Below are 21,445 nucleotides of genomic sequence, written 5' to 3'. Positions count from 1 at the left end.
GATTCCTCTTTAAAGGGAATATGCTATATACAACTAGGAAACTTGTATATATTATCCTCTATCAGTGAAATCCAAAAAAAGGTATTTCCCTATCTGTATTCTATACACAAGGGCAAGGCTCAAACCAGCGCTTTCACCTAATAAATTCTCTTGTACTATTATGAAAATAAAATGAGATGGACCATCAAAAGAAAATACAATGAGATGGCAACATGAAAAAAAAGCCATCTTTACAATAAAAATATTGCCCATCATTTTCATATGAAATAGCTAGCGCTGTACCACTATAAAATGCCTATCCTATGAACTACCTCTTCACTAGCTTGCTATAAATCCAAGTTCATCATGTGTCAGCTAAATTCCAATCAGTTTTAACTGCCAAAGTTCAGAATAAATTTAGTAACATGAGCACTCATTAAATTAATTTCAGACACAAATAGAGTAGTTTAAATTGAATAAATAACTTACTAGGTTATTTTGGGGTTTTTTCCAGTAGATGCCCTGGATGAGAATAGGCAATATATTGCATCCAATGAATATATAAATCATCAATGCATGCTTGCCCATCCACTCAAATGCTATTGTTGGTCTTCTTAATCCATACACATCAACCTACAGCAAAAAAAAAAAAAATTCACTCAAATCTCAATATAAAAGATACTATAAGAATAATAAGTTTATATGGACTGGGAAATGTTATTGAACATCAATTCGTACCAGCACATAAATCCCAGCAAACAGAATCCCGGCTGCACCAGTGGTCACACAAGTGTAGCTTAATGTGTACAAGGGTTTATTCATTTGTATCCCTGTTTGATTAAAAGTTAGATATCTGTTACAATCATGATACATATGTGATCGAATGCCGACAATGATGTATATATATTATTATCTATTCCATATTAAAACAAGCAACTTCATACCGAAGAAATCGAGGCAGAAAGCTGAAGCTAAAAGGCAGCAAGAAGGAATCAACCATAGCATTATTCTACTCCTATGATCCTGCATCAATTCAATAATTTAGGTTAGTAAGCTTGTACTTGAAAGTACCTTCAGAGACTATGTACACTGATTGAGAGTTGCTTGAGAAAAATACCTTGAAATAAACTATTATATGCCCAAATTGAAGCCCAATCAAACAGGTAACTATACCCATCACAGAACTGTAATAAAAGGAATTAGTCTTATAAGTAAAGATAAGTTATTACAGCACCAATCAAATAATTATGAATTGACCATGTAATTGCTAGGATTAATTATTTGTACCTAAGTAGGCCCTCAGGATCAAAAGGTGCTTGACACCATGATGGAGCATCCACTGGAAGGGGCCCGTTCTGTGGTGATCTCGTGCTGCATTGCTAGATTGAAAAAAACAACTTAAATTTATCATGATATATACAAAAATAATTACATCAACACAAAAATGACCGCCCCCGCCCCCGCCCCCCCCCCCCCCCCCCCCCCAAAAAAAAAAAAAAGGAATGACAAACATTTTTATAAAATTCCACAAACCTCTGTTCGCATATAAACAGGTTTCCGGTACAAATGTTGCAACCCTAGGATTTTACGGTCTATCATGGCAACAGCATTGCATCCTGGTTCTGTGTTTCCCTTGACACCACATTTCACCTGGAGTAGGAAATAAAACAAACAGTATAAGTTACAATAGTTCAATCACAGAGGATAAAAGATGATTATCTTTTTAATTTCATAGATAATTAACAATCGGAACACATACTAAAAAGTACTGCGGTGCTGATGTTCCATCCTGTATAGCATACTCCCAATCAGATACACGAAGCCCATACAACGATATCGTGTAAGCAATTGTAAGAACGAAGCCAACCAACCTGAAATTGTTTACAAATGTCAAGTACTAATAATGAGAATGAGAATCTATCATTAAAAAAAAAATGAAATTTAGGAAAGAACAGAGAAAGAAGTTTGTTTTGCTTACAATTGGTACCGATATTTCTTTAGCAGACCACATCCAGAATCGGCTGGGGGATCTTCGCTGTCATTCCTGAGCCAGATTTCACAAATCGCCACCGATAAATAAGCAATGGCTATCCTCTGTTTTCCCAAAAAAAATATGAACAAACATTCTAAAATATAATGAACACGTATTAAGTCAATTTAAAATTTAGTTATATAAATTAGATTGACATGATGAATGTCAAATAAGGAACGCACCTGCAACACACCCATGACACGAATTGTCGCAAGGTCGACTCCAAAGTTAAGGCTGCGTACACCGTGGAAATAACCTCCTGTATCACAGAAATGCAAGATTTCATTGAAGGGTTGATTCTTGCAAAAGAAACAACACACAACTTTTTTGAATTAAATTTGAGAATAAATAATTTTGAAATAAGGTTCTATACCTTGGAGAAAGAGACCCAAAGCAAACAGTTTCAGTGCCCGAAGTACTGCCTTTTTACTTGCATCAGACTTATCTGATACCCTCTGAAAAAAATCATTTATAAATGATTTTTAGTCTTCAGACAAATATGCTGAGTAAATTTAATTAATGGAATTATATTCTAAAGTGAGAAACAAAGAACAATATAGACATTAGCACCTTATATGCCAGAGCTAGGGCTACACCAACAATGAAAAGAAAAAAAGGCATGACGAAGTCGGCGAGGTTTACACCGTCCCATGGTGAGTGATTAATTGCCGGAATAAATGCACCGGCATCATCGACAAGTATCATTAGCTGTAGAAATTGTGAATAGCCACAATATTATAATTCATTTTTGTTTTAAAATAAATGATCAAAGATGAATAACTAAATAAAATGTAAAATAAAAGAAAAGAAAAAAAATCCAAGTGTACTTCATATCAGATTTTCTATAACACAAAAACAAATATTTTACATGGAATTTATCCATGCACTTTGAAAATAATAGGAAAAAAGGTTGAAAGTGACGTAGATATTCTTTCCTTTGTGTTTTCCCCCTTTTTCATGGGTGGGTAAAGGAAAAGGGAAAAAAAAAATCAAGGGGGAAATTGAAACAACAAAAGAAGGGATGACAACATGGCATGGAAAATGACTCAGGATTGCATGTATAGCGGCTGCTTTTGCAACGGTTTGTTCTATTCTTATTTTATGATAGGATTACTTTTTTTTTATTCTATTGTCACTTACTGAAAAAGGTTATTCCCAATTTCCTTTGTATTTGAATAAAATTATTTTACCACCGTCCGGTAAGCAGGGTAAATGCGCAAGCACGCAAGAAAGGGACATTTATATATTAAAATGTAATAGAACTTTTCTTATAAAAAGTTTACATTGTTCAAATTTGTATTTTATTATGTGGTTGTGGAAATTTGAGTTCAAGTTCTAACTGTCATACATTGCATTTTATGCGTCAGCTTTTAAATCTAAATTTTCTAATTCCTTACTCCTGACAAATGAAATATACTGTAGTGAACTAACATGTAAATATTGTGTCAAGTGTTATTTATTAAAAATATTAAATTATCTTCACGAGTTATAGTAAAAAGTATAGCGGAAATTAAAAATTAAAAGATATTTTTTTTTGATGAATTTTTATATCTTTGATCGAATATTTTTCAAATTAGCTTTGAGCTTGAGATCACGCATAATTGAATGATAAGTGTTTACAAGTACAAAATAAACTAACTCAATTAGGTTGCAAAATAATTACTCATTTTTTTATAATTATAAGTAGAACTAGAGTGATTTTAAGCTAATAAAATTTATGGTGAGCTTAACTCTAAAATTCTATTATATTAATTCAAATAACAAATTTAAATTATTAAAACCAATTCATTTCATTAATGATACATTTACATGAGAACATTATAAATTAAATATGTATAAAATAAAACGGTCAAAAAATATATAAAAAATGAAGTATTAAATTAACATATATATATATTTTACTAATTAACTTTATACTAAATTAATTTAAAATTTTAACTATTATATGTAAACACATTACTTAAGAAGTAAATTGATTTCCATAATTTGAATTCGTCATTAAAAAATAATTTGATAAATTTTAAAATTAAAATTATAAACAATATGATGAATTTAAAAACAGATTAATTCTACTCAATTCATATTATTGCTTTGAAGCAACAGCTTCACTACGAAAAATGAACTCCTTACTTTTCCAATTTCAATGTATATAAAAAGCAAGGCCACGTGGACAATATAAGAGGTCTAAGTAAGGTCAACTAACTTTTCAACTACCTGACGGTATATATGATTTTTATTTGATTTTCTGTCTCAGAGAGAAGATATAATTATAATTTAAAAGGATAGATTACCAACAATAGTAATAATAACATATTTTACTAGAGATTAAGACCTCAATTTGGATGCCTCACGTTTTGTTGCACGTGCACCGTTCGCCACGTGGTGTGATATACCACGGTAGCATCTTTGATTGGTGGATGCGGCTTCCCCAAAATTTTTTTTTTTTTTTTTTAGGGTTAGTGGGAATTTTTCACTATGATGTATTGATGCTAGAAAAAATGTACGTGATTGTTCCACGGATCTTCCCCAAAAATTCTTAAAAATAAAAAAATATAATTTCTCCAAAATGAAAACAAAAGAAAAAAATAAAATAAAATCAGAGGTGGGAACGAATCCAGATTTATTTGGTCGGATACAGACGTTAGACCCACTGTTAATCTTCATTGACAGATGGACCCCATATGTACTTCAACCAACAACAACTGAATCGTGGGACCCACAAACTACAATTCACCATAGTAGCATACCATGTACGGCATTTCACAGGCCACACAGTCCCATATTAGATTATTAGGTCGGTGAGGGTAAGGCATAGGCAGTGTGTTGGATTGGAACTGTCTAACCATTTCAAAGAATTGGACCCCCCAATTCCACACATGTTAACTTATGAGCCGTTTAATAATTCATTAGTCGCAGATCACATGCTCATAAGTCCAGCAGATATTTACTTTCTATAGTAAATATAGAGAGTAGTAGTTTAGCAATTTAACTCTACCAGAAATAAAATAAGCTTTTTTTTTTTTTTTTTTCTGATTTGAAATGACACCTGTCTTTTAAGGTCTTAGTCCATGCAAAATGCAACTCATGTTAAGTTGGAGGCTCCACCATCTGATTAAATTAATCTTCACAAAAAAAAAGGAAAAAGAAATAGAAAAAAGAGGAGCCTCAAACTAGCTCTGACCTACCCCTATATGGTATGGAATCTACCAATTGAACGATCAGGAATTACAATGTTTTTTTACCGTAGGAACTTCTTTATGAAACTGTTTTTTACAGTATATAATTTCTCTTAGTTTAGTCATATAAACATTTTATTAGTTGTTAATTTTTATACCAACAATGTGTAGATAATTTAACGGTGCCTTTAGCTTGGTTATCTCTATGGACTGTGATTATGAACCCACTTTGTTATTTTAGTATATATATACAGCTAGGGAAAGAGGCATTTTATGCAATTATATATGTCTATGTCACCTTTTTGGCAGCATAATTCCAAAATATCAAAGTAATATTCTTATCAAATTTTGCATATCATCCATGTGCCTCAAAAATGACCCTATATGAATTCAAAGAACGCAATAACTAATATATATATATATATATATATATATAGTTGGAGTTTAAATGTTTAAATCCTATACCTAATTAATCATAAATCCCAAATTCAAAGAACCAAAAAGAAAATCTAAAGAGAGACATTTGCAAAACATAAACCAAAACAAATTAAAAGAACCCAATTTTGAGAAATTGATAACAAACAAAAGTAGAATGAATGAAGATATGGGCATACCGCAACGGTGATACCGCGAAAGACATCGAGAGATACAAGGCGGTGCTGAGCAGGCCTCGAGCTCTTCTTGGATTCATCAATGTTTTTAATGGTTCCAGATTCTATATCCACTGGTTCAGCATTTGTAATCGGTTTGTATTCACCCATCTCCACGCTTCAAATCTCGATTGAAGAGGCAGAGAAGCAGGCGAGAAAATTAAGGAAAAGAAAAGGAAGAAGGAGATGAAGCGTCTCTTTGTAAATTATGTGATTTTGTTGGTTTATATGATGCGTCTTAATTCTTATCTTGGGAGATAAAAATAAAAAAACAGAGTGCCACAGAAAAGGAGAGGAAGAGATAGAAAGATAGAGGTAGGTTATGGCGCCTCTATATATATATATATATACATATCTTCTCTAATTATAAACAAATGGTGGTGTGGCTTTTGGTTTGCGTCTGTTTTCAGTCTCGGATTTATTTGGGAAAATTTATGTGGCGGTGGCACGTGTGTTCTTGCGTGCAATGGTGGTGTAATTATGTACCTTCCAATTTCCATGTTATAATGGCCACATTGTGTGGATCCTTTGTTGGAAGGTGCCCCCATTCATACCTTTTTAACCTTTGAGTTCTTTTCATTGATTGATAGTATAGATTTAGTGTTGTTAAATATGTGGGGTCAATCTGTACATGGCATCCCACATGGGGAGACTTGTCCGTATTTGTCATAAAAAAGAATAATAAAGTGTTGTATTCAAGGAAATAATTGTATGATTATGAGTCCATTATCATGCTAGATACATTTGTACTATGAAAATCAGAGACTGGTTCTATTATTAGCATCAGTGTTTAAAAATGTGATTTTGTTCATATATGTGGAATGTCACTGCATACTGCATATGTGGCATGTGACCGCATATGCGGATTTGTATGCAGAACTATGTATGTGATTTTACTATACTTTGTTAAAGAAATATACATGCCACATATACGGATTTGTATGCAGAACTACATATGTGATTTTACTATGCTTTGTTAAAGAAATATAGATAAAATAAAGCTAATTTATATCTAAAGACTTGTTTAGTCCAGTGGTTTGTGCTCTTTATTATATTATAAAGAATATAGATTCTAATATTCTTCATTGCAAAATAGTTTTTAGGTTTTTTTTAAGTCCGCATGAACCGTATATGTACCTGTATATTCAAAACCGCATGGACTTTACTACATGAAATTTTATATGCATAAGTATATGCGGTCGCATTTTAAAACACTGATTAACATAAGTTATCATGCTAGACTTTGACACATTTGGCCTATGAAAATCAATTGGTAGATTGGTTCTGTTATTAGCATGAGAGCTTTGTTTTCAGATCTAATTAGTACTTGAATTTAAGTTTATCCATGTCCCAATTGGACATTTTACTTATTTTAGCGCACAAATTTAGCAACAAAAGTTTCTGTTTAGCCCTCTAAACTTGGAAAGCTCTGAATTTAGAACAATTTTTTTATTTATGTGGTTTATTCCTATACTTATCTCAAAATCAAAATTAACAAAATTCAAATCAATGTATCCAAATCAAACAATTTTTTTATTTAAGTTTATCCATGTCCTAATTGGACATTGTCAAGTGAACCTTTCTTTTTTATAATTACTATTTTTTTAATTTTAAGCGCAGAAAACAGAAAAAACAGGTTTGATTAATATATATAGAGAAAATAGAACAAAAATAAAAGATAAACAAATAAAAAAGAATGAGGGTATAACACAGATTGGTCTGTACTACGGATCAATATTGTTGTTTTCAAAATCTTAATTGTTGATCCGAACTGTTCAACATAGTCTTCATATGAATATGTATTATATTTAAAAAAAATACTATTTTTTTTATATGGATAGAAAATCATTGTTTTTGGATGGTCCAAAATTTTCAGATCAAATGATTTTCTATCCATTTAAATAGTAAACAAATTTTAAAAAAAATGTAAACCTTAGTTTATAAATACATATTCGTATTCATATTCATATTCATATTCATATTCATATCGATGCTATGTTGTACGGTTCGGATCGACCATTATGATTTTTCAAATAAAAAATTTGAGTCCAAAGCGCGGACCAATATGCGCTATGCATAGTACCATAGGGCATAGCCTCACTCAATAAAAAAATAGTTTACTATTTTATAAAAATCATTCTTTTTGGATGGTCCAGAATTTTCAGATCAAGTGATTTTCTATCTGTCTAAATAGTAAACAAATTTAAAAAAAATGTAAAATTTAGTTTATAAATACATATTCATATTCATATCGATACTATGTTGAACAGTTCGGATCGACTGCAAAGATTTTCAAATCGAAAATTTGAGTCCATAGCATGGGCCAATATGCACTATACAAAGTATCATAGCCTCACTCAACAAAAAAAAAAGTTTACTATTTTATAATTAAATTTTCTATATCTAAAAGAAGAAAATAAATCTAAATCAACTCCTTCGTTGCTAATATTTTTTGTCAAGTGAAATACTAAGTGTTGAATATAAGGCAGTTTAGTTCATATCTTCTTTGGCATCTGACATGCACTACGAATGGCCTTCACTGTTGATTTATTTCAGCTTTTGAGATATTTACAAATGAAATGTTCTTTTTATAAGCTTAACAATATTTCATTTTTTAAAATTACAAAAGATGTTCTTTTTTTAACACGACCACAATTTTAACAATTATTGCTCAATAAATTTTACATCATCTACATTTCTGCAATTGATTCTAATATTTTTTTAATTTAGTATTATACCAATTTCAAATTTTACATTTTGTAATTATCAATTGAAAGATAAAGCGGCACTTTTAAATATATTACTAATTTAATAAAATTGCTAAATTGATAATTATTCCACCTGCAATTAAAATTGTGATCATCACATCAATATTTTGCAGTTGCGTTGTATGTGATTTGAGAATTTAAAATAAAATAAAAGAGGTAATGGAGTCTGCCAGTGGCACTTTTTTAGCCAACTTGTTATCATGAACGGGAACAAAACCAGATAAAAGTAGAGATAACAGAGTCAATTGTCTCCTGCTTTTTTTTTCAGAAGACATTAACAAATAAGTGATTTTATTTCTTTGTTCAAGACATATTACACTTATAATGAACTTCCAAACTGAAACATTGATTTAAGTTATGTTTATGTTGTGTTACATGTGCAGGGGTGAACTCAGGATTTTTGTTTTAGGGGGCAAAAAAAATATCAAATCAGATTTAAACCTATTAACTAATTAGGTACTCGATAAAAAATAATGTTTTAACTTATACTTTTCAATACTTTGATTTGTAATTTATAATTCTCTAATCTATAATTCTAATTACCAATCATAATTCAAGAAATTTATTTTAATTTTAACACTAAATTTAACTCAAATTATAAATCAAATATTCAGAAGGAGGCAAAAAAAATTTCAGGGAAAACAAAGTCGATCGAAACGTTCTGATCTCCATTAAAACTCAAAATTCAGAAAAAGATAGCTGCCCCTCCCCGGACCATGTGGGTCCACCCCTATACATGCGTAACATAGAAACTCGTAATACAAACTTCATAGAAATAATTTTATTTTCACCCCTACACTGTAACATAGAGAGGTTAATTTATAAAAAAACCTCGTAAACCAACCAGATAACAAACACACCAAATTGGATAAAAGATATCGACAATACAATTTTGATTTCAACTTACGGAAAACCAACAACGTGTTTTAACGCGCCAAACCTGTCCAGTTCACTTTCGCTATGTGATCGACTGATAGCTAAATAACATTTTCCTTTCTCTTTTGTTTTCCACAGTTAAGAAATAAAAAGAAATTAGGCGAAAAGAAGTCAAACATAAACGTCTCCAGCTGATACTGATTCTTTACAGAGACAGCTAATTAAGGGGAGCTATTGGATCAGGTCAATTAAGAAATAGCTCCCATTTTATCAACTACTAAGTCATAATACTGGCCCCTGTTCCTGGTACCAAGCGTATAGTGGTGTGGTGGGTTTTCACATTCGTACCTATATTTATTTCTATATTTTGTAAATAGCTGATATATGGATTCTATAATGTGTGTATGCCACTGTATGCCACTGGTGTCATTGACCAGTTACACAGACGGAATTCATATGGGTGTTCATAGAAAATCTCATTTTCAAAATAAATGGGAATTTGCAATGCATATAAGTTCAAAGGATTAGAGACTGGTGCGGTTGGTGGGTTGCGCCTTTCAACTGAACCACAGCTCAAGTGTATTAGCCGGTTCGCAACTTTAACTTATACCACAATTCGATTCTCTGTGGCATATATGGATCCAAACATACTGTGGCGAGTCAATGACAATAAAAAATCTTGGAAAGATTGAATACAAACAAATAGTTCGGGTTTGGTTCGGCGAGGTTAAAAATTCGTGATTCGGATATAATTCGGAAATGATTCAGTACAATAAAGAAGTTAAAAAACAAAGGGAACCCAAATCCCCCCCCCCCCCCCCCCAAAATAAATTAAAAAAAAAAAGCGTACTTTTTTGCGTTTTATTGGAAGTTCAGTTCAAAAACGAATAAAATGCGAATAATTCGCTAATTAAACGTGAGTTGTGTGATTATGAATACAAATATGATTATTAATCGATAACAGGGCAGCTGATCGTTACATACATGGTTACAAATGTTGATGGCACACTCCGTACCAACATAATCAAGATTCCAGATCTGGTTCTTGCAAAGAAAAAAAAAATGCGAATATTGGCTCGATTATTGTCATCATTAAGTAGAATGATTCTTTAATGAGGTACCAATAACCCCATGTGTGTCGTGTCCCAATATCAATCCATATAATTTAGCTCGGTTTATTAAATAAGAGCCATCATGCATCTCGCGATCAAATTTATCAAATTGAGAACATTTATAATTCTTGGAATCGGTTCTCCTAAAATCAACAGATTAATAAATCGGACACGGTCAATCGCTGTCTTAAACGCGGGAAAACGATTAATACAATTTTCTCCATTTCTCCTTGATTGATCAAAAGATCAACTGCTAATGTATTTTTTTGAAATTGTTTGACAGCGGCTATCAAATTGGTAAGGTCCTTATTACATCACACAAAAAGAAAGGAAAAAACAACAAAGGAGAAAAACAACTGCTAATGTAACACGTGTATCTAACAAAATCCCAACCAAGCAATTTTATTTCAGACCTGCGTTAGATACGGAGGTCTTTGAAATTCGTGCTAGATTGAAATAAATGGTTCAGATGTCATGTCAGTTGAAGAAGCTAATCAGACTATATCATCAAGTACCACATCCAATCATGTTTCAAGTCAACTTGGCAAGCTCAAGATTTACTGTCCATGCATATTAGAGATGAGATATTATTTTGAACTTATCTCATGCTTAAAAATCGATTCTTCATTAGATTAGTGCCGACCAATGAAGCTGCTGATTGTTTAAATAGTTATATTCTTATAAAATATTAAGATGCATATAAAATTATTGGCGGTTGCCTTTTTTTTTTTTAGAGGTTGTAAAGAGAATTTTTTGTAAATATTAAATAGTTGGGTAACTCAAACTTTTACTTTTACTAAAAAGAAAGTATAATTAAGTGGTATATTTAACCGAGTAGGCATTTTTATTCTAGCAATTCAAATGAGCTTTTAAGTAACTGTTAATCACCTTTTAAAAACTAAAGACTCTAAAGTTTTTAAACTTTTACATACGTGAAATTAATTTTAGAGTTTCTATTAAGCGACGTTAACAATAAATTAAAAAAAAAAATTGAGCCAATTATTTAATCAGTTTGGAGTTCATAAATAATTTCTTAATAAGAAACTTTTCTACGTTGTTTCTTAATAAGAAACTCTCCATATTCCAAAAATCGAAATATAAATTGTTACTTCATATTAGACTATGTAGGAAAAAAAATATAACCGATTAAGTATGATATATTTCTTCTAATTTATATTGGAAAAAGATAAAAAAATAAATTTGGATAGAAAATATATAAACAATATTTTAATAGGTATACCGACCATTCTCTCAAAATAAAATATGGTCTTGAGCTAGTTGTCTCTCAAAAAATAAGTTATCGCTTTGCAGTTGCAGCTAGTTGTCTTCTCTGATTGTACTTTTCCGTACCAAAAGCATTTGAGGCTAAAATGATATTTGCCAGTTCGCCGATATTTTTCTAGAATATAAAAGTCTTTGAAAATCCTATCGGAGTACGTCCCAGCTCTTGTTGGTATCGTCACCACACTCAATTGATATCCCGTTTGCTTGTCTATGACAGTGTTGAAAATAATAGTATGCAGTTGTCGGATGGATGTGATATCGTTAAGTGATTAATCGGTAATAATTAATTATATTTAGATTATAATAGTTTAATCATTACTAATTACTAATTAGTTGATTAATCGGTCTAAACAAACATTTTTTATAACACGGGTCGATAATGCTTTCCACCTCAAACCTTCGTATCTCTAAAAAAAACAAAATGACTATTCTCCGACAAGCTAGATAAATATCACCTTGTTTTTGTCTCCTCATGCAGCTTTTAATCATGTAAAAAAGAAAATTCTCTCTTTGTTAATATGTCCCACTACGTAAAAATTAATTATTAAAAAAAAATAGGATAAAAAAAAAAAAAACTTGTTTATGGATTGAGTGTGTTTCAAAATTAAATCAAAGTGTTGTCAAATGATGACACTATTATAAATCTGCAAAGATTTTCAATTGGAGTGTTATTGGGAATGCAACTACTATCTTCTCTTGCCATCTAGAGACACTACTAGTGTGCTGCAAATAACTTGAATTGGAAGATTGTATTCTATTTACAACTACCATTTTCACTTGCCATCTAGAAGCACAACTAGTGTGCTATAAAGGCCTTCAATTGGAGTGTTGTATTATGGTTGCAACCACCATTTTCTTTTGCTATCTGGAGGCACTGCTAGTGTGTTGCACACAGCTATAATTGGAGTGTTATATTAGAATCGCAACAACCCACTTTTCTTGTCATCTGGAGACATTATTGGAGTGCTGCAAACATCTTCTATTTGAGTGTTGTATTATCCTCTTCTCTTGCCAATGAAGACACTACTAGAGTGTTGCAAACACCTTTAATTCGAGTGTTGTATTAGGGTTGCAACAACCCTCTTCTTTTGCCATATAGAAACACTACTAGAGTGCTACAAAGACCTTCAATTGGAGTGTTGTATTAGGGTCGCAACTACCATCTCCTTATGCCATATAGAGACACTACTAGAGTGCTACATAAACCTTCAATTGGAGTGTTGTATTAAGGTTGCAACTACTCGCTTCTCTTGACATCTGGAGACACTAATAGAGTGTATTAGTCTTGCAACTACCATGTTCTCTTGTCATATGGATTCACTACTAGAGCGCTACAAAGACTTTCAATTGAAGTGTTGTATTTGGGTAACAACTACATTCTTCTATTGCCATTTGGAGACAATACTAGAGAGCAACAAAGACCTTCAATTGGAGTGTTGTATTAGCATTTCGACTATCCTCTCCTCTTGCCATATAGAAACACAACTAGAATGCTGCAAAATCCTTCAATTGGAGTATTGTACAAGGGTTGCAAGTACCTTATTCTCTTGTCATATGGAGACACTAATATAATTATACAAAGACCTTCAATTGGAGTGTTGTATTAGTGTTGAAATCACCATCTTCTCTTGCTATCTAGAGACACTACTTGTGTTCTGCAAAGAGTTCAATTGGAGGGTTGTATTCGGTTAACAACTACCCTCTTCTCTTATCATTTGGAGACACTACTAGTGTGCTACAATGACCTTCTATTAGAATGTTGTATTAGAGTTACAACTACTCTCTTATATTGCCATCTGGAGACATTACTAGAGTGCTACAAAGACCCTCAATTAGAGTGTTGTATTAGGGTTACGACTACCCTCTTCTCTTGTCATATGGAATCACTACTTGAGTGCTGCAAAGATCTTCATTTAGAGTATTGTATGAGGGATGCGACTACCCTCTTCTCTTGCCATATGGAAACACTACTAGTGTGCTACAAAAACATTCACTTGGAGTGTTGTATTAAGGTTGCTAGTACCCTCTCCTATTGTCATATGGAGATACTACTAGTATGTTGCAAAGAACTTCAATTGGAGCATTGTATTCGGTTTACAACAACCCTCTTCTCTTGCCATATGGAGACACTACTAGTGTGCTGCAAAGACCTTCAATTGTAGTGTTATATTAGAGTTGCAACTACCATCTTCTCTTGTCATCTAGAGAAGCTACTAGTGTGCTGCAAAGGCATTCAATTGGAGTGTTGTATTAAGGTTGCAACCACCCTTTGCTTTTGCTATATAGAGACACTACTAGTGCGCTATACTGAACTTCAATTGGGGTGTTATATTAGAGTCGCAACTACCCTCTTTTCATCGCAAAACTCGCGTTTTCCTCCTCTCTTCTTCTTCTCCAAGCTTAGTCGTCTTTTTCAAACCCTAGGTTTTCTCCTTGGCTCCAGAATGATGTCTTTGTTACCTAGAATCTCACTTTTAAACCTTTCACTCACGACCTTCCCCAGCTGACCTCTATTTCCATCTTTGATTTATGTTTTTGGAAATGACATGCACAGCCCGTATGCATGGGTGGATGGACCGTGTGCCTGTGTCTTGGTGAGGTGGATTGTGCACAGTCGTGTGTCTTCAGTCTGTCGTCGGGCAGATGGTGCACGGTCCGCATGCAGATGGTGCATGGTCCGTGTATAGGTCTTTAGACTCCAACTTCTTCATTGGTTTCAATCGATTCCTACAAAATAAGAATAAAAGCGCAACAGTACCACATCTTACAGATAATCAATAAAATAAACATGATTTCAGAGTATTAGGCACAGATTTTAATGCAAAGTTTGGTCGAAATATAGACAAAATAACGAGATATCATTGTATTAGAGTTATAAATACTCTATTATCTTGCTATCTGCAGACACTACTAGAATGCAACACCTTCAATGTGAGTGTTATATTAGGGTTGTAAATGCCCTATTATCTTGTCATATAGGGATACTACTAGAGTGCTCCAGACAACTTCAATTGGAGTGTTGTATTAGGGTTGTAAATGCCCAATTATCTTGTTATCTGGAGACACTACAAGAGTGCTCCAAACACCATCAATTGAAGTGTTGTATTAGGGTTGTAAATGCCTTATTATCTTGCTATCTGGAGACTACTAGGGTGATCCAAACACCTTCAATTCGAATGTTGTATTAGGGTTGTAAATACCCTATTATCTCGCCATATAGGGGCACTACTAGAGTGCTCCAAACACTTTCAATTGGAGTGTTGTATTTGAGTTGTAAATGCCCTATTATCTTGCCATTTAGAGACACTACTAGAGTGCCCCAAACACCTTTCATTGGAGTGTTCTATTAGGGTTGTAAATGCCTATCTTGCCCTCTAGAGACACTACTAGAGTGCTCGAAACACATTAAATTGGAGTGTGGTACTAGGGTTGTATATGCCCTATTATCTTACCATATAGAGACAATACTAGAGTGGTCCAAACGCCATCAATTGGAGTATTATATTACGGTTGTAAATGCCCTATTATCTTACTATCTGGAGACACTACTCGACTGCTCCAAATACCTTCAATTGGAGTGTTCTATTAGAGTTGTCAATGCGCTATTATCTTGCCTTGTAGGGACACCACTATAGTACTCCAAACACCTTTAATTCGAGTGTTGTATTAGGGTTGTAAATGCCCTATTATCTTGTCATTTAGAGACACTACTAGAGTGCCCCAAACACTTTCAATTTGACTGTTGTATTACGATTGTAAATACCCTATTATCTTGCTATATAGAGACGCTATTAGAGTGCCCCCAAACACCATTAAGTGGAGTGTTGTATTAGGGTTGTAAATGCCATATTAAATTCCCATCTGGAGAGACTACTAAAGTGCACCAAACGCCTTCAATTGGAGTGTTGTTTTAGGGTTGTAAATGCCCAATTATCTTGCCATTTAGAGACACTATAGGAGTGGTCCAAATCACTTCAATTGGAGCGTTGAATTAGGGTTATAAATGCCCTAATATCTTTCCATATAGAGACACTTCTAGAGTGCTCCAAACACATTCAATTGGAGTGTTCTATTAGGGTTGTAAATGCCCTATATCATGCCATATAGAAACACTACGTGTTCCAAGCACGTTCAATTGGAGATTTGTATTAGGATTGTAAATGTCCTATTATCACGCAATATAGAAACACTACTAGTGCTACAAACACCTACAGTTGGAGCATTGTATTACGGTCATAAATACCCTATTATCTCGCCATATAGAGACAGTACAAGAGGGCTCCAAACAACTTCAATTGGAGTGTTGTATTAGGGTTGTAAATGCCCTATATCATGCCATATAGAGACACTACTAGAGTATTCCAAGCACGTTCAATTTTAGGGTTGTATTAGGGTTGTAAATATCGTACTATCACGCTATATAGAAACACTACTAAAGTGCTCCAAACACCTTCAATTGGAGCGTTGTATTAGGGTCCTAAATGCCCTATTATCTTGCTATATAGAGACACTACAAGAGCGTTCCAAACACATTCAATTGGAGTGTTGTATTACGGTTGTAAATGCCCCTATTATCATGCCATATAGAGAAACTACTGACACTACTGGAGTGCTCCAAGCACGTTCAATTGGAGGGTTGTATTGGGGTTGTAAATGTCTTATTATCATGCTATATAGAGATACTACTAGAGTGCTCCAAACACCTTCATTTGGAGCGTTATATTAAGGGTGTAAATGTCGTGTTATCACGCTGGATAGAGACACTACCGGAGTGCTCCAAGCACCTTCAATTGGAGAGTTGTATTAGGGTTCTAAACGTCTTATTATCACGCTATTTAGAGGCACTAGTAGAATACTCCGAACAATTTCAATTGGAGGGTTGTATTAAGGTTGTAAATGTCCTAAACTACCCATATAAAGACACTACAAGAGAGCTCCAAAGACCTTCAATTGGAGTGTTGTATTATGGTTCTAAATGCCCAATTATCTTGCCATTTAGAGACACTATAGGAGTGCTCCAAATTACTTCAATTGGCGCGTTGAATTAGGGTCCTAAATGCCCTATTATCATGCCATATAGAGACACTAGAAGAGAGCTCCAAACACCTTCAATTGGAGTGTTGTATTAGGGTTCTAAATGTCCAATTATCTTGCCATTTAGAGACACTATAGGAGTGCTCCAAATTACTTCAATTGGAGCGTTGAATTAGGGATGTAAATGCTCTTTTATCTTGCCATATAGAGACACTTCTAGAGTGCTCCAAACACTTTCAATTGGAGTGTTCTATTAGGGTTGTAAATACCCTATATCATGCCCTATAAAGACACTACTAGAGTGTTTTAAGCACGTTCAATTGGAGAGATGTATTAGGGTTGTAAATGTCCTATTATCACGCTATATAGAAACACTACTAGAGTGCTCCAAACACCTTCAATTGGTGCGTTGTATTAGGGTCCTAAATGCCCTATTATATTGCCGTATAAACACACTACAAGAGCGCTCCAAACACATTCAATTGGAGTGTGGTATTACGATTGTAAATGCCTCTATTATCATGCCATATAGAAACACTACTGGAGTGCTCCAAGCAAGTTCAATTGGAGGGTTGTATTGGGGTTGTAAATGTCATATTATCATGCTATATAGAGACTGTACTAGAGTGCTCCAAACACCTTCAATTCGAGCGTTGTATTAAGGTTGTAAATGTCGTGTTATCACGCTAGATAGAGACACTATTGGAGTGCTCCAAGCACGTTCATTTGGAGAGTTGTATTAGGGTTGTAAATGTATTACTATCACGCTATATAGAGGCACTAGTAGAGTACTTCGAACACCTTCAATTGGAGAGTTGTATTAGGGTTGTAAATGTATTATTATCACCCTATATAGAGGCACTAGTAGAGTACCCCGAACACCTTCAATTGGAGGGTTGTATTAGGGTTCTAAATGTCCTAAACTAGCCATAGAGAGACACTACAAGAGAGCCCCAAAGACCTTCAATTGGAGTGTTGTATTAGGGTTCTAAATGCCCAATTATCTTGCCATTTAGAGACACTATAGGAGTGCTCCAAATTACTTCAATTGGAGCGTTGAATTAGGGATGTAAATGCCCTTTTATCTTGCCATATAGAGACAATTCTATAGTGCTCCAAACACTTTCAATTGGAGTGTTCTATTAGGGTTGTAAATACCGTATATCATGCCCTATAGAGACACTACTAGAGTGCTCCATGCACGTTCAATTGGAGGGATGTATTAGGGTTGTAAATGTCCTATTATCACGCTATATAGAAACACTACTGGAGTGCTCCATACACCTTCAATTGGAGCGTTGTATTAGGGTCCTAAATGCCCTATTATCTAGCCGTATAAAGACACTACAAGAGCGCTCCAAACACATTCAATTGTAGTGTGGTATTACGATTGTAAATGCCTCTATTATCATGCCATATAGAAACACTACTGGAGTGCTCCAAGCACGTTCAATTGGAGGGTTGTATTGGGGTTGTAAATGTCATATTGTCATGCTATATAGAGACAGTACTAGAGTGCTCCAAACACCTTCAATTGGAGTGTTGTATTAAGGTTGTAAATGTCGTGTTATCACGCTAGATAGAGACACTATTGGAGTGCTCCAAGCACGTTCATTTGGAGAGTTGTATTAGGGTTGTAAATGTATTACTATCACGCTATATAGAGGCACTAGTAGAGTACTTCGAACACCTTCAATTGGAGAGTTGTATTAGGGTTGTAAATGTATTATTATCACGCTATATAGAGGCACTAGTAGAGTACCCCGAACACCTTCAATTGGAGGGTTGTATTAGGGTTCTAAATGTCCTAAACTAGCCATAGAGAGACACTACAAGAGAGCCCCAAAGACCTTCAATTGGAGTGTTGTATTAGGGTTCTAAATGCCCAATTATCTTGCCATTTAGAGACACTATAGGAGTGCTCCAAATTACTTCAATTGGAGCGTAGAATTAGGGATGTAAATGCCCTTTTATCTTGCCATATAGAGACATTTCTAGAGTGCTCCAAACACTTTCAATTGGAGTGTTCTATTAGGGTTGTAAATACCCTATATCATGCCCTATAGAGACACTACTAGAGTGTTTTAAGCACGTTCAATTGGAGGGTTATATTAGGGTCGTAAATGTCCTATTATTACGCTATATAGAAACACTACTAGAGTGCTCCAAACACCATCAATTGGAGCGTTATATTAGGGTCCTAAATGCCCTATTATCTAGCCGTATAAAGACACTACAAGAGCGCTCCAAACACATTCAATTGGAGTGTGGTATTACGATTGTAAATGCCTCTATTATCATGCCATATAGAAACACTACTGGAGTGCTCCAAGCACGTTCAATTGGAGGGTTGTATTGGCGTTGTAAATGACATATTATCATGCTATATAGAGACAGTACTAGAGTGCTCCAAACACCTTCAATTGAAGCGTTGTATTAAGGTTGTAAATGTCGTGTTATCACGCTAGATAGAGACACTACTGGAGTGCTCCAAGCACGTTCATTTGGAGAGTTGTATTAGGGTTGTAAATGTATTACTATCACGCTATATAGAGGCACTAGTAGAGTACTTCGAACACCTTCAATTGGAGAGTTGTATTAGGGTTGTAAATGTATTATTATCACGCTATATAGAGGCACTAGTAGAGTACTCCGAACACCTTCAATTGGAGGGTTGTATTAGGGTTCTAAATGTCCCATCCTAGCCATAGAGAGACACTACAAGAGAGCCCCAAAGACCTTCAATTGGAGTGTTGTATTAGGGTTCTAAATGCCCAATTATCTTGCCATTTAGAGACACTATAGGAGTGCTCCAAATTACTTCAATTGGAGCGTTGAATTAGGGATGTAAATGCTCTTTTATCTTGCCATATAGAGACACTTCTAGAGTGCTCCAAACACTTTCAATTGGAGTGTTCTATTAGGGTTGTAAATACCTTATATCATGCCCTATAGAGACACTACTAGAGTGCTCCAAGCACGTTCAATTGGAGGGATGTATTAGGGTTGTAAATGTCCTATTATCACGCTATATAGAAACACTACTAGAATGCTCCAAACACCTTCAATTTGAGCGTTGTATTAGGGTCCTAAATGCCCTATTATCTTGCCGTATAAACACACTACAAGAGCGCTCCAAACACATTCAATTGGAGTGTGGTATTACGATTGTAAATGCCTCTATTATCATGCCATATAGAAACACTACTAGAGTGCTCCAAGCATGTTCAATTGGAGGGTTGTATTGGGGTTGTAAATGTCATATTATCATGCTATATAGAGACAGTACTAGAGTGCTCCAAACACCTTCAATTGGAGCGTTGTATTAAGGTTGTAAATGTCGTGTTATCACGCTAGATAGAGACACTACTGGAGTGCTCCAAGCACGTTCATTTGGAGAGTTGTATTAGGGTTGTAAATGTATTACTATCACGCTATATAGAGGCACTAGTAGAGTACTCCGAACACCTTCAATTGGAGAGTTGTATTAGGGTTGTAAATGTATTATTATCACGCTATATAGAGGCACTAGTAGAGTACTTCGAACACCTTCAATTGGAGGGTTGTATTAGGGTTCTAAATGTCCTAAACTAGCCATAGAGAGACACTACAAGAGAGCCCCAAAGACCTTCAATTGGAGTGTTGTATTAGGGTTCTAAATGCCCAATTATCTTGCCATTTAGAGACACTATAGGAGTGCTCCAAATTACTTCAATTGGCGCGTTGAATTAGGGTCCTAAATGCCCTATTATCATGCCATATAAAGACACTACAAGAGAGCTCCAAACACCTTCAATTGGAGTGTTGTATTAGGGTTCTAAATGCCCAATTATGTTGCCATTTAGAGACACTATAGGAGTGCTGCAAATTACTTCAATTGGCGCGTTGAATTAGGGTCCTAAATGCCCTATTATCATGCCATATAGAGACACTAGAAGAGAGCTCCAAACACCTTCAATTGGAGTGTTGTATTAGGGTTCTAAATGCCCAATTATCTTGCCATTTAGAGACACTATAGGAGTGCTCCAAATTACTTCAATTGGAGCGTTGAATTAGGGATGTAAATGCCCTTTTATCTTGCCATATAGAGACATTTCTAGAGTGCTCCAAACACTTTCAATTGGAGTGTTCTATTAGGGTTGTAAATACCCTATATCATGCCCTATAGAGACACTACTAGAGTGTTTTAAGCACGTTCAATTGGAGGGTTATATTAGGGTTGTAAATGTCCTATTATTACGCTATATAGAAACACTACTAGAGTGCTCCAAACACCATCAATTGGAGCGTTGTAATAGGGTCCTAAATGCCCTATTATCTAGCCGTATAAAGACACTACAAGAGCGCTTCAAACACATTCATTTGGAGTGTGGTATTACGATTGTAAATGCCTCTATTATCATGCCATATAGAAACACTACTGGAGTGCTCCAAGCACGTTCAATTGGAGGGTTGTATTGGGGTTGTAAATGTCATATTATCATGCTATATAGAGACAGTACTAGAGTGCTCCAAACACTTTCAATTGGAGCGT

At 34.4% G+C, this 21,445-nt stretch overlaps 1 protein-coding gene across 3 annotated transcripts; it reads right to left on the bottom strand.

The window, feature by feature from the left end:
- Positions 1 to 28: 28 nt before the first annotated feature.
- LOC144555121 (heparan-alpha-glucosaminide N-acetyltransferase-like protein (DUF1624)) lies at positions 29 to 6,164 on the bottom strand. 3 transcript variants are annotated; one of them, XM_078303353.1, is made up of 13 exons: positions 5,802 to 6,164; positions 2,582 to 2,719; positions 2,385 to 2,466; positions 2,194 to 2,270; positions 1,958 to 2,073; positions 1,739 to 1,850; positions 1,513 to 1,629; positions 1,267 to 1,358; positions 1,097 to 1,163; positions 924 to 1,002; positions 718 to 809; positions 469 to 612; positions 29 to 375 (listed from the first exon to the last, which is right to left on the bottom strand). In XM_078303353.1, exons 1-13 carry the CDS (start codon positions 5,946 to 5,948, stop codon positions 355 to 357), a joined length of 1,284 nt encoding a protein of 427 aa, XP_078159479.1. In that variant the 5' UTR covers positions 5,949 to 6,164; the 3' UTR covers positions 29 to 354. The 3 variants fall into 3 exon arrangements, with proteins under 3 accessions (XP_078159479.1, XP_078159487.1, XP_078159495.1); XM_078303361.1 differs by lacking the exon at positions 5,802 to 6,164 and adding an exon at positions 4,344 to 4,362; XM_078303369.1 differs by lacking the exons at positions 29 to 375; positions 469 to 612 and having other exon boundaries at positions 718 to 832; positions 5,802 to 6,152.
- Positions 6,165 to 21,445: the final 15,281 nt, after the last annotated feature.

The sequence above is a fragment of the Carex rostrata genome, chromosome 1 (genome assembly GCF_964058835.1).
Source record: "Carex rostrata chromosome 1, lpCarRost1.2, whole genome shotgun sequence".
Classification (NCBI taxonomy): Eukaryota; Viridiplantae; Streptophyta; class Magnoliopsida; order Poales; family Cyperaceae; genus Carex; species Carex rostrata.
The sequence above is the reverse complement of the archived record's forward strand: the minus strand, read 5'-3'. Positions and strand labels throughout refer to the sequence as shown.

Bases quoted from the DNA above. Each gene is read 5' to 3' on its own strand.
- LOC144555121 (XM_078303353.1), bottom strand. From the start codon at position 5,948: ATGGGTGAATACAAACCGATTACAAATGCTGAACCAGTGGATATAGAA. The intron at 1,630-1,738 runs GTATGTGTTCCG...TTCCTACTCCAG, and splicing joins CAGCACCGCAGTACTTTTTA to GTGAAATGTGGTGTCAAGGG. The intron at 810-923 runs GTATGAAGTTGC...TTAATCAAACAG, and splicing joins TTTCTGCCTCGATTTCTTCG to GGATACAAATGAATAAACCC.